Below are 14409 nucleotides of genomic sequence, written 5' to 3' on the forward strand. Positions count from 1 at the left end.
TTCCTGTACTATTTTGAGTAAGGGCACAATCTTATCCATATTGAAAATTCAACAAGGCTCTTGCAAGCCTTCTGAGAATTACGCCTGCAATTTGGTGTTTATTTCACTCTGTATACTTTTGTTTATGTAATACCATGTACAATTGTTGATGGCCTTAGATTTATTTTCACTTAATATATTTTACATCAATGAAGGTTGTCACTGACCTGAATAAATGTCTGGTTGCTAAAGCCCTTGGAAACCTGACTGATGCCTTTATGGTTTAATCTAATATTCAACATAATGTGAGTTGGTGAGGCTTTCGATTAGATATTAGTGATATTGTGTGAACAAGAAACAACACAATATAAAAGTAACTGGTGCTTTATAATAGTCCATCCAGGGTTGTTTCCAGCCTTTATAGATCCAGACTTTTTTTAAAAAATGTAATTACAAGCCTGCCCCCCACTTCCTCAATGTCAGATTTTAACAGCCATGTCTTTTTCCACAGGCGTCAGATGAGTCATCCGACTCCCCAGAACCAGGGCCCGTCACCTGCATGGAGCCCTTTATGGTACGGAGGCTCTCCTGCCGGACAGTTCAGCTACCCCCCCTGGCCTTTAGACAAGCTGAACAGTACTACTGTGACCGGAAACCCGAGCCGGATACAGTCACAGTTCCACCTCGGCCCACAACACTGCCATTACGAGCACCGCCACTTATCGCCATCACCTCTGCCGACACCACCAGGTAGGAGGATGTTGACAAGTGGACATCAAACAACTACATGGCATAGAATGGATATATCCTGAAAATCTTAGTCAGTTACAGTATAGCCAATCTGCAACACTAAGTGGCGCACAGTGATGTCACATGACCAAAACCAGGAGATAAATTTCTCTTTATATAGATTAATTACACACATAATGATGTTTTAAAGCCTTTGTTTTAGATCATTTTCTGTTCTCATCTAATGAAAACATAACATTTAAAATTATTTTACAGTACACAAAAAACTATTTCAATACAGAAATATGGGCTTAAAAAGCAAGTCTAGGACCTGCTTAAAGGTTTTTATTTTTCAAAAGGTACTATTAATCTGACAAATGGGCCTCTTGTAAAAAGAAACTACACCAGTTTTACAAAGAACTCAGTAATTTGTCAAAGAACATCAGTAAAAAGAAACTGTATTATGAAGACCAATCAACACAGCAGGGGGGTCGAGGATTAAGATGTGGGAGCAAAACTCTGCTTAAAGCATCCTTAAGTTGCAAAACAATATCCTGAGCTTTGGGGAGCTCAAAGCTCCTTTGATGTTGGCTTTTCCTATCATTGTGAAGCACAATTTACCAAGCATTGGATTGTTCACCCACTATTAGAGAACGTGAGCTGGGTGTAGACCGTCATGAGGCAAGCTAGTTTTACCCTACCCTAATGTGTTGTTGCACTTATCAGTAGTTAGAATTCTTTTGGTAAATAAATCAAAAAGCAATGTCTCATTTTATTTCCATGGATCACTTATGCACTACTTTGTGTGGGTCTGTTGAAGACTGAAGTTGGCAGCTGCAAGGTGACAAAATGTAAACAAATTCAAGATGTGAGTTTGTTTTTTTTGTCACCCTCTTTGAACTGCAACACAGATACAGAAGTTATGGTTTTTTTGCAAAGCATCTGCAGGCCTTTTACCATAAAATCATAACTAGACTGATGGATTCTGTGGACGTCATTCTGCCTTGCTGAACAGAAACTTAATCAGTTGTATTCAAAGCTCTCCCAGACAGAAGTGGAAACACAATCAAAAAGATCAATGTGTCAAGTTCTATTGAGGGAGACAGAGAAAAGCCTGGTTGTCAAAGATACTGAGTTCAATGTACAAAGAATGCCGGATTTTATTAATTGGTACTGTTGGTATTCAGAGAGGCCAGTGATAAAAAATTAATCACCCATCTTTTGTCTTCTGCATGAGAATATAAAGTTTTCATTTTAGTTCAGAGTACCATCCATTGGCCTCTATGTGTCCTAAAATGGTCATGTCTATGACTTTGGTCTGCACTGTCTTCAGATCAGCAACATGCCTAATTCCCCACCTTTCTCTAAATTCTCACTGCTTGAGACAAATTCTTGAACAGAGCTTCATATTGAGGGGAACCGTCGTTTTATATTTCTTCCATTTTCCAATGATTGCACCAACACCTCTCACCTTCTCACCAAGAAAGTCTGGGAGAACATTTCAGCCTCACTGCATCTCTTTGTCTTTGGCAGGCTTTATTCACAGAGTCACTGATCTGATCTGGATGCCAAATGAGAAGACAGAAACTAAATAAATATTTTAGTTATAACATACAAATCAGTTTTAACTTTGATGTTATGTTTATTTCTGGGTTTTTAGCTAATATTCTGCGTCTTCACATTGTAATGAAACTGTCATGCAAATTTGAGAGCATTTTCTAAGAGTGCAAACTTACAAAATGAGTTAGCATATTTTATTTTCCTTTGCTTCCTTAGTCAAATGTTAGATCCATATTTATTCCAAAAGCTGGAATAAATACAGAACTGTAATCATGAATATAAGCATTTCAGCTCTGACATAAGATTGACAGGGAGACTTCTACTTTCAGTAACAATTTGAGATATAAAATAATTTGACAACTCCAAGATACAAACTAAGTTTGACAACTTAGTTTGTATCTTAAAATACACTGTTTTCTGCTGTGTTAAATACATAAATATGTCTAAAAACAAATAATAGAGTGGAATAGTAAAATATATTGAGCTGATTATAAAACATGACACATTTCACTCCCAAAATAAAAGATGTTTTGCTCACAAAAAAGAAATATATTGGGTAATCTCCAGCACTTTACAGTATTCCTGCTCAGTCTTTTTAAATAAAGAGATATTACAGACATTCCTTGTTGATGAAGCTCAGGTCCTTCAGTGTTTGCAGCAAGATGTTGCATATAATCTTTAGGTCTGTTGTGAAGTGCAATCTCATCTAGAGCCATCTGTTAGGGTATTAGCATCAGAGCAAGCAACTTCAAAAAGCCGATAAATAAAACTGCTTAGTCTTATTTCTGGAGCAGAATTTTTGAAAAAGGATGCTTATTAAAATGAAAATCAATATGGATAACCGTAAGCAGCCACTTCATAAAACTGTAACGCAACAACACAACACGTCTGGCTATAACAACGCTGCAAAACCCACAGAGCACAACAGGAGATCCTTCCTGTCCATCTGTAATAACTGAAGAAACTTAGATAATGGAAGCTCCTACAACAATTTACTTTCCCTTTGATCATTTTCAAACCTGTGGCAGCCTGGCTGAGCTCGAAACCAACTTGTGTTTGCAATAATTTCAGATGTGTATAAAGTCACGGAGGTGGTTAAAGCTTTAGATCTTTGTAAAGTAAGTTAAAAGAGAAGTTCTGACAGAGTATTAGTGTCATGTACTTGATATTTGGCTTTCATTTGTGCTTGTTCTTCATTTTAGATGGCTGAAAATAGTTTTTTTTTTCTAATTACTGTAATATTTACTGCTCAAGGTACTCTGAGAATCCAGCTTCTACTAGCGAAGCTTATAGGAATGTGATCTCTCTGTAGTTGGACTGGTTCCCCTTTTTTGAGTAGTGGACCACAGTCAAAAAGGGGGACCGGTCTGCCAGTCCAGAAGAACTACCTCCAGTGTCCATGAAATATTGCGCGATCAATAACTAATTAACAGAAAAGTTTATTTACTGGCTACAATTCTTCAGAAGCTCCTCATCTGATGCTTGTTCAGATGACTCCTAGTTCACTCCTGTTAAAATTCATGAACTTATTCATTTGAGTTTAAACTCTATTTATATGCGATTAGCATTTAGACAGAAACTTGAGGCAATAAAAGATGAAATATTATGATTTGAGGCAGAAGGTTTGTTTGTTGTGTTTCTCTGCCAGTCATGAGTGATAACTAAGAGTTCCGCACATTAAGTGTTTTCCAATAAAATTTCACAAAATTAAGTTCATTATTCTTTTAATCAGGGTTGGTGTTGTCTGTGTTTGCTTGGAGAACTAACACATGATGACGTGGAGGAGTAGTGAATAGATAACCCAAATACAGGGGCTGGAATAATTGAATTAAAACAGGAGTTTTTAATAGATTCCTTGTAGAAGGTTGATGACATTACACAGGGATTATAACAGGACACATGGGTAAAACCTTATGAATAGGCCGGAAGAAACAACAAAAATAACAATATTTTATGAATGATCAACAGCTGGTGGGGAAATGTCCAGCACTTCTGTGAGTCACTATTGCTGTTATTTCAGCAATGTTTCATCAACTCCCCATTACACAAGACTGCACTGTTAAGTGGCAGAAGAGGGAAAAAAAAAAAGATCCCACTGATTGAAAGATACATATTCTAAATTGATGGCAATACCAGAACTGCATGTGTAATGAGTCAAACAGAATAGAAAATAATAGCGGTGGTCAGACTGGAGGTGTTGTTTTTGTACAGGATTTTTCCGCTGAATCACCTGGACCCTGACTCAAACTGCAGCACAATGACGAGGCCAAAACATGTCATGAAGTTCTGACTGAAGAAGAACACTGAGTCATTGACCGTAGTTAATTAAACCCAACTCCACTGAACACTGAAGAGGGCACTTGAAAACAGACAAGACCAAATGTGGAAGGTGTTACAACGAGCTGGAATTGTGTTGCTCAGGTTTTCAGCATGGGCGCTTTGTGTTTTTGTTCACAATGTTCTGTGCAGAAGAAGGAGGTTTTTTTGTGCATGTGTGTTGTTTCTCTTGTCTTTCCTCTGAGAGGAGGTGTCACTTGCACTCGTGGTCTAGCTGGAATACATCTGATCTGACCAAAATTACAAAGGAGTATTTAGAAGAGCGGTTTCCCTGAAGTCAACGGCAAATGGTTTTCTCATATTTGTGATGATCCTTGCTTGACCTTTGTTGTACTGCATATTTTGTAAATAGACTCTTACTTGATCGCTCTTCCTCTTCGCTGTCTGATGAGGACATCAGAAATTACCTGGACAAGCTCCAGGGTCTCCTTCGACCTCTCCAGATTCTCCATTGTGCTTCTCCACACCGATCTTTGTCATGCATCTACATTCCTGTTCACCCTCCAGTATTCATTCATCCCTGCTAGTACTGGAACAGAGAGAACGGATAAAAATCTCTACTCAAACCAGTCATCCACTTACCACAAACTCTTCTGTGGATATACTTAACTCTCCTCAGATTTTCATCTCTCCTCCCAAACAGTAAGATAAACTCCATTCTCCATTGTCCATCTCCTTCTCCTGACAATCTCAAATATCAAAGACTTGCTTCTTACTTCTCTTCCAGTGGGGATCCAGTGGAAGAGAGGTACCTGCCAAACCATCTATGAGCTCAAAAAACCTTTTCAAACTACCAAGAGTGTTCGCAATTGCTGCATGCACCAAAGTCTTAAGCAAATCAAATACAGCATAGTACAGAGGGAGCTTCAACCAAGAGGCCAGTATGTTTTGTAAAATGTGGGGTTTGATGGCAAGGAGAATCGCACGTTAATCAAAATCTCTGAGATTTAAATTGGTGATATTAAAAATAGAGCTTTTTTCCTGAGGTCTTTAATCAACAGAAGGTTCTCATTATGGCAAATTGAAGGATCTTTTTGTTGGCAGCATGACTGTCTATCTAGTTGTGAAGCAGCACACTAGATTTTAAATTGGCTTTATTTGTTTTGATGCAGTTTACCTGAATTTAAGTGGGTTATTTTGCAAGCCATTTCTTAGGCATGGTTTTATAAATTACTGATATTTTTTTCTAAATGACCGGAGGTATTTACGTCACACAGATTGTATTAAAAACATCATCTACTGAAAGGTGGTGGTAGTTTTGATGCAAAAGAAGAAAACAAACGAGGCTTGCTGCTCCAACCGCTTTACAAAAATAACGAAGTAGCGATGTCACAAAAGGTAAAATTAATTCTTTTGTGAGGTGTACCTGATATTTTAGTCAGTAATGTCTCAAAAGAGATAAATTGTGCAAAAGGTGTTGTAAGTCAATTGTTTTCTGGCTTGTAAATTCAGAAAACTGACCTTCTGGTTTTGAAATGCTCCAAGGGATGCTTCGCAAGTACAGGAGCATAACCAAAGCTTACTTAAATTAACTCAGTTAAAAAAATACGTCCACTGAGGCGTTTCTCATTTATTATTCATCTAAGAATGAATTACTGAACGGAAAGAATCAATCCATCATATTTCACATCCTTTAAACAGCCAATATTCACATCCACATTACTAATTGATTTTGGGAAAAAAATCAATTAGCGATGGGCTAATTGATTTTGGCAAAATCAATCAGTGCAACTGTATGTACCCGCAAACGATGCTCTTGCAGCTTTGATGAGGAGCTGAAGTCTTAGTTTAGTTTTTACGTCTGCACTTTCTGTTTTATTCCTAAAGAGAGAGTAGTATAAAAAGGTGACAGAATGTCTATTGCCACAGAAAGTCAGCTTCGTAAAAAATTGGGTGTCCTTGTACAGGAACATAGAGCATCATAAAGGGCAGAAAGCAAAATATGAAATCAGTCTGCAGCAAAGGAAAGTATCCTTGCTGTTAATGGCTTAATAACACGCAATGCATTGGTATTTAAATGTTCCCCATCTGGCTTCAGACGGTGTGACTCATCAAACATTTGAGGTCTAACAGATTTCTGTTCCTCACCTCTGTGACTTACTAATCCTAACAGTAAAAGAGGGAACATTACAGACGTAACAAGCTAAGGCAACCAGAAATTAGTGGATTTTATTTCAAAGTAAAACACAAAGCAGTTTTACACATACTGTGTCTGCTATTTATTTATGACCCTCGAATGTGTTGGAAAACAAATCTAGGGAAACAATCAGCTTCTGTCTGGAGATTCTTGCTAGCACAGCGCTGTGGATTAAGTCAGTTTTGGCAAAGGAAAACACGATTTCTCCTACTTGCTTTTTTTATTTATTTATTTTCCTAGAGGGTTATATATACCCACCAGCCTTCTCTATTGGAGCTGGCGGTCCAGTGGGGAAATCATGATGCAGCTTGGAAATCGAAGTACAGCCAGTAAGTTTAGAGCAGCCTGTGAAGTCAGTGGTCAAAGCTTCAAATCTAAAATCCCACATTGTCTCCGTCGAAACATGACAGAATCCTCTCATTTACCCAGGGGACAATGATGGTCCTCTCTGACTCAACTTTGATCTTGATGGCAGTCTTCAAAAGGGCTCTGAATCTTACTTATACACGTAGTGCTACCTGCATACCTCTGTGCACTAGCTGCTAATGTGCCAGATGAGAAGGAAAATACACCGGCTTCATCCTTCACATTTCTAGCTCTCCCTCTGTGCTTTTACCATAGATGATAGGACCTCAGAGCAAATGAGCTGTCAGTTTCTGCTTAATGTAGCAAAATGCTGTTTGAACTTCACAGTAAAAAAAAAAAACATGATTGCAGTTCTGTAAGCGTATTTTAAATCGCAATAAAGCATGACAAAAACTTAGAAAAACAACATAAAATAAGTTGCCAGTAGTTAAATTTCAAGCGGGCAAAGCTATTTTCACGGCAAATCTGTGGAAACTGTCTCCTGTTTCTCGTAACTGCTGTGTGATTCACAAGAACGTGTTCTCTCAATTCGGCAATTTTGTCTGCCGCATAGATGCATTGAACATCTACATTGTTCAGTCACCTGTATCTATGACAGAGCCTGCCACTCATAATGAAGAAACATTGTCAATACTGAATAATTCATCTTGCTGTTCTGATAATGTGAAAAAAGGCATAGGGCATTTGATGTAGAGGCAGCTCAGCCTCCATCTGACTGTCAGTGAACTTTGATGGGTTGATCAGCAATCGGCAAGCTTTCCTAGCATGTGTTACAGAGCACTGTTGTATTAGCTGAATTAGCATTTTATCATTTTAAATAGTTCTGTCATATTTACAGAAATACCTAGAGATAATGTGGATCGTTTAGAGGCTTTGCGTCTAAATAGATGCAATAGATTTTTTTCAGTGATTTTAAAGCTGGTTTGGATTTTGTCAACTCTTTAGACACGTTCACTGCCTGGAATACAAACGAACAGGCGTGACATGTCTGGCTAAAGTGTTTATTGAGTATTGAGGTGTTGATTTTTTTAAACAGTTTTTCCACAACTGCATTCTTCAGTGTATTTTGACGATGCATGTTGTGCCTTTACTCTAGCAAGACCACATGTTTGCAATTTCATTTCAACATAAATACAGTTGTTCCTCTGACATATTTTTTAAAGAGCTTTGATGACAGAACAGCATCGTGAAAACCAAAAAACACACCAGAGAAGTCAGGGGTAAGATTGTGGACAATATTTGACCTTTTAAGAAAGATTGGTAAGAAGAATTGTTAGACGTCTGTAAGAATCCCCATTAAAAACCATGTCAGGGACACAGCAAACACTTAGAACCACAAAACGTCAAGAACAATACGTTTTTGCCTCCATGTAAAATGCCATGCATGGTGGAAAAACTAGCATTAAGAATCTGTGGCAAAAGTTAACTGATATTCACTGACACTCATCTAATCTGACTGAGCAGATAAGACTTTTGCTTCTTTTCATTTTAAAGTTGTTTTTAAGATGAGTCATACTTTGTGCAGCAAATCAAATTCTTGAGTTAAAATAGGGTTAAGACTAAGGTGGCCAGTTCATGTGTAAAAAACACAATGTCTCATGCTCTGTTGAGTTCATCTGTTATAATATGAGGTTCAAGAATCCTGGTGTTTTGAATTTAGTCAAACTGTCAGACAAAAATCACATAAATGAAATTTGACTGGCTCAAATCAGAACACATGCAGAGAGGAAACTGGTGATGGGAAGGGTGTTTAACAAGGGGTATACATCTTAGCTGCACTTCCTTTGTTCATCAGTCAGCTGGAGTCTGGCATTCTGGATCTTCAACTTCTGAGAGAAATTTGTGACACTAAATTTGTAGGTGGTTGAATAAGATTCTCAACCCCTTATTGCAAGGCCAAAAGCATTTTTTCTTACTACAAAAGGTGCCTTGTTAAAGTATTAATGGCACCTTGGAAACTTTCAACAGTTTTTATGCTTTACAGCAACAACCCTTCACCATACGTGCAATTTGATAGTAGTCCATTATCCATAGTTTTCCATTTTTTGGGGCACATAAAATCTGAAAAAATGTGGTATGAATTTACATTCAGCCCTGCTAAGTCTATTTGTTTCAAAACCACCTTTCACTCCTATTGCAGGAGAAAGTATCTCGGGTATGTCTATGCCAGTTTTCCACATCTAGGCACGGAACTCTCTTGATCATTCTCCTTTGCAACATAATTCTAACGCGGTCATCTTGGATGGAGAGTATCTTTAAACATAATTTTTTTAGGTCCAGATTTTCATTAAGCTTTTGTATCCAAAGTAGTCACCTAAATCAGTCTATTTGCAAATATCTAAAATATTGAAAAGAATCTGGGAAACTGAAATACCTGGAATAGCATGTGACACGCTACTAGCCGGTAGTGCTAAGAATGTTTCCACTGTGGATATCAATGCAGATCAAGATACATTTCATGCTTGGACAATTAAAATAGGCAGGTATACGCTTTCTGAGAGGAGGGCTCAAACTTTTATGAGTTTTAGCTATTCACAGGCAGACGGAATCCAAATGTATTATGCTGTTTGTGCTTGAGACATAACAAAATCCAAAAGCTAAAGGAGTGTGAATACTTTTGCAAGGACAATCTCTGTTGTTCTACTGTCTTTCTGCAACCACCAAAGCACTTTAGATTTCTGTGAAATATCACTCACTGCATTTGGACTTGTAGCATAGTCCCAAATAAACATCGGCCGACTCCGCTGCCAGCCATGAGTCCCAAGAGACCGCGATTCGTTGGCACAACAACTGATGCAACGCTGATAAACAGTAGATGAATCGTTGCTCCGTTTACATATACATGAACGTTTTTGTGTTCGGAAAGCTGTGACTCTGCATTTGCATCACAGACAAGTTTCAACAAATAAACCAAGAAAAAAGTACATATGCAAAACTATGTGTTGAAACTGTCTGATCCAAATGAACAGCCAAGGATAATGAGAAATTAATCTAATCTTAATGCAGTATAAATTTCCTAAAAAGGAAAAAGTCGTCATGTTGATTGTATGTTTTATACTAGGAATCAGATTGAAGAGGACAATTTCTCGATCATTCAGATTCAGACGTACAAATCTTTCTTCCCCCTCTGATACCAGTCAAATACCAGCTCTTTCCCCTGCCCCTCTCCTCTTAACTAAAATGCTGCACTGCTCAGTATGAGGAACTGATTAAGTTCATTTTTTCATGTTTAAAGGAAGATAAAGCAGCAAATCAGCATAATTTATACTGCAAAACATTTATGCACAAATATGTTTGTTTTTCAGACTTGTGCCAATCATAATTATGTCTGTGAATGTTCACTAAATTGTTGCAACCAAAGAACTTGCTTATTTGAGTTAGTCAAGCATTACTGATAACCCCAGTGAGTATAATGAGATCTGTATTGGAGCAGTCAGGGGAAATCACTAATTATTGACTGTACCATACTTACCTCAGGGACTGCCTTGTATCTTCAATCCAACAGTCAAACACAACATAAACAAAGAAAAACTACTGATGAAATGTATAGCACAAAAAAGAAATAAAAAATGATGTTTCAAAAATCAATAAACATATTTATGTGTCATTTACTTGGATATGTTTCTTTTTCTGAAATAAATAACAGAAAAGAAATGCATTCACGCATTCAGTCACTGAAGTGTTCGTTCTCAGAGTACATTTTGCTACAGCAAGCGAACGTTTGACTTTAAAGCACATAGCAGAGGTGTGTATGTTTTTTTTTTTTTTTTACCAATTAGAAAAAATTAAGAAAACTTTGATTTTCTAAAGAAGGATTAAAAACACAAAAAAATTTTTTAAAAAGTGCACAAAATTATTTCTGCAAAGTAAACCTTTTAATAGCCAGTGGGTGTTGTAAAACCTGATGATAGATAGCAAAATTTCAAATCAACTGGGACTGATGCAAAGAAGGCACTTTCAAGGTGATCGGTTGGCTTTAGTGAACAGCATGCAGAGAGAGTGACTTATGACAACATTCCCAGGTGGATTCTGAAACACTTTTTCCCCGAGGAATGCAAGTCAGACGGAGATGAACAAAATAAAAATCAGGAAGACGAAGATCCGAGGGTATGTCTGCGTAAGAATATATTTCTGAAAACCCATTGATGCTGGAGTCCAACTGGGTTGGTGAAACTGAAACGGCAGTGAGGATGAATTTCTTTAGCTCTCAAACTGGGATCAATCTATATTTTTTTCCTCCCAGAGTTTAGTGTGTTACTGATTTCTGTTTATGGTCGCCACACATAAACATTGCATTCTGATGCCTTAGTCTCAGTTATGTTGCATGCCAGTACGGCAGTCATAGAAATCCAAAACATTATGCATGAGACATGCTACAAAGTGCATAAAGAGAGCAAAGGACCTACCTTTATCGTTCTTGATCATCAAGAGATCATTTTTGGCAGTCATTGCATAATTATTCGGCAATTTTGCAAGTCGCAGCAGGATAGCTGGTATTTGAAACTCAAATCTGGGAAATTTTATTCAGCCTTTTGCTCACTATGCAATGTTCTCACGGGTAGCTCGATAGTTTTGCTGCAGGCATCCAGAACCCAAGAAAAGTTCACTGAAGGATTGCCATTTTGCTACAAATGGGTTGGACTCCATGTAACACGATTCTGTCTGGGAGTTTTAACATGGAGTCCACCCGGATGCTAGGCTTGTGCTCACAGTCTTTTGTGTGCTTGTGCCGTCCTGCCACCATTACACATATACCTGCTACTTCCGTTATCCCTCTCCTTGTTCCTGGAGGATTATATTTCTGCTGCTAGAACATGTGCGACCGCATTGCCAACAACGTTATAGCTTCCAGGATAATGGGCTCGAGCTGCGCCGTGAGCGTTAGGGGAGGGCGAAATGAAGCAAAGATGAGTCCACCTTTGCCCTGGAATTGATGGCAAACAGCAAAGGGGCAGAAGTTTAACGAGATGGACTGGATGTTTGCACTCCTGTGTAACCTGCAGTGATGGACACATATCCTGCACAGTCTCAGATTAATTATTTACTCCTATCAGTTTTTTATTTTTTATGTGCTACCTGTATGATGGAACACATAAGCTCAGCATTTTGCTTTCTATCCAATTTTGCAACACCAAAAAAAAAAAAAGAACAAAAAGAGCCTGCTATTGTTGGGAGAAACCTGTTCACCATCTAACCACCTGGCTCCATGCCCAAGCCCACATCCTGCTTTACTCGGGATGATTTTAGGGGAGGTACCTCGGGGTGGGTCCCTCATGTTTAATGTATTTTCCTGTTGTATATATTCCGGTCGGCGGTAAGGCAAACCTAGAGGCAGGAACAATGGTGACACGTCCGGATGGCTTCACCCTCAGAAGTTTTGCACGTTTCTTGGGGACTACTGTCCTGCACTGAACATCTGCCGCATGACCATATGCACTTTGCAGAGATGCACGGACAAAGCGGGCAGCAGATGGACACCGGGCTCAGCTGTGAACTCCTTTCTGTAAGCTTACTCTGGGACAGTTTCCCCCTGTCCAAACTGCAGCCACAGAGCTTTGCCTCGTAATTTGTAAATGGATTCAATTTGGGCTCCTTCTGTCCCGTTTGCGCGTGGTTTTAAGGACAAAGTTGAACTCAAAACATACTGGACGTGAAACCGAGGAACATTGTTTTTACTTTGCTGCTTCTATGTTTTTTTTTTTCTTTAATAAAAGGGAGGGAAACCCTGACCTGAAGAAATCTCTCACAATATTATTTTTACTTCTTCCGATTTCATGTTTAGAAAGTGTTTATTTTAACTTGGAAAAAAAAAAATTAATAGATATATATTTTTTTAAAACCAACGGGATCAGGGAGGATGGAACCTGCTTGCGGGACGGTGGGGACGGCTCCTTTGGTTGCCGCCGGCGGAGCAGGCGTGAGTGCAAAGGCGCCCAAACATCTGTGGAGGCAGCAGAACCAGGCGTCGCTCTCTCCGCTCCGCCACGCGCTGGCAGTGCGCAAGAACGACCGCGTGAGACAAAGAGGCTTTTCGGACACCGAGCGGTACCTCAGCGCGAGGAACATGGACCGGACTTACGCCGTGGACACAGGGCACCGACCCGGGCTGAAGAAATCCAGGATGTCGTGGCCGTCCTCCTTTCAAGGTCTTCGACGGTAAGGAGCAGCAACAACAACAACAACAACAACAACAACAAAAGAGGAAACAGCTCTTCCTCAGCTTGTTTCTCTTTAATCTCCGGCGGTGAAGATGGGCGTTGTGGACCTAAAATGATGTGCTTGTATTTAGTAGCAACTTTTAGAGGATTAGGTTTGGCTTTGTTTCTTTTTACGCACCCTTAGTTTTACATGACTTTTTTTAATGCACTAAGCAAAAAAAAAAAAAAAAAAATATTCGCAAAGCTTTGATAAAGACGCGGGGACAAAGGTTAAACTAGTAAATGTCACATGCAGTTCGGTCGATAGCATAAAGAATAATGCAAAAACAATAAAAAATAAATAAAATAAAATGGTTCAGTATTATTAACCCAAACTCACTTAAAATGATTATAAATTTAAGCTAATCTCCCATTTGAAGTATTCTAAGCATTGAAGCTTTCAAATCCTTAGCTGGCCGTTTGATTTAGGTCAGGCAAGACGTGTCAGCCTTATGAAGACTGGGTTATAATAAGAAAACATACATAATTAAGAATTATAACAAACATATATGTAGATGCGTTTTCAGACTTTTGTCCCTGTAAAGATTCAGAGTCCTAAACAAGGGAATGTTGAAATTGAATAGATTTTCTTTGAGAATCTTGCACTGACCGGTCACTGACTGATACCTATTTCAGATTTTTTAAAAATGTTTTTCATTTTGGAAGTCTCAACTAAAGCTTAAAATTTTGGCTGATTTAGATTTTTTTTTCTTAATGACTACAACATACAAAATTAAATGCACTGCGGATAGTTTTATACATGCACGTTAAATACTGGAAATTAGTTCCCTCTAAAAAGGATGACAGCATGTACTTTGAAGTGCATGTTTCTTTTACATCCATCACAGTACACACAAATAAGTTGATAATTCTCCAACCTTTTTCTCATGAAAGAAGCTACAGCAGCTTTTCCCCTTTAAGTGTTAGTCCTTTAGAAAAGAAATTAACATGTCAAAATATGAACCAACATATTTCAATAAAGTACATCAGAGCACATACTGTTCTCAAGTATGTTTACAAACAAAATAATTGGAGTTCAAAAACAGTGAGTGAAAAAACTACACACACGCACGCACGCACACCCCCGCACACGCACACACACAT

The 14409-nt window shown here is 38.4% G+C and overlaps 1 protein-coding gene across 2 annotated transcripts in view; it reads left to right on the forward strand.

Moving 5' to 3' along the window:
• The window catches only part of pde4d (phosphodiesterase 4D, cAMP-specific), a 203704-nt gene that overhangs the window by 38458 nt on the left and 150837 nt on the right, over positions 1–14409 (forward strand). Inside the window, exon 3 of one of the 2 annotated variants that reach the window (XM_008418380.2) lies at positions 491–729. In XM_008418380.2, the coding sequence (XP_008416602.1) occupies positions 491–729 (239 nt within the window). Of the gene's footprint in view, positions 1–490; positions 730–12472; positions 13265–14409 lie in introns of those variants that run through there. The other variant, XM_008418379.2, reaches the window with a different exon arrangement.

The sequence above is a fragment of the Poecilia reticulata genome, linkage group LG9 (assembly GCF_000633615.1).
Source record: "Poecilia reticulata strain Guanapo linkage group LG9, Guppy_female_1.0+MT, whole genome shotgun sequence".
In the NCBI taxonomy this organism is placed as follows: domain Eukaryota; kingdom Metazoa; phylum Chordata; class Actinopteri; order Cyprinodontiformes; family Poeciliidae; genus Poecilia; species Poecilia reticulata.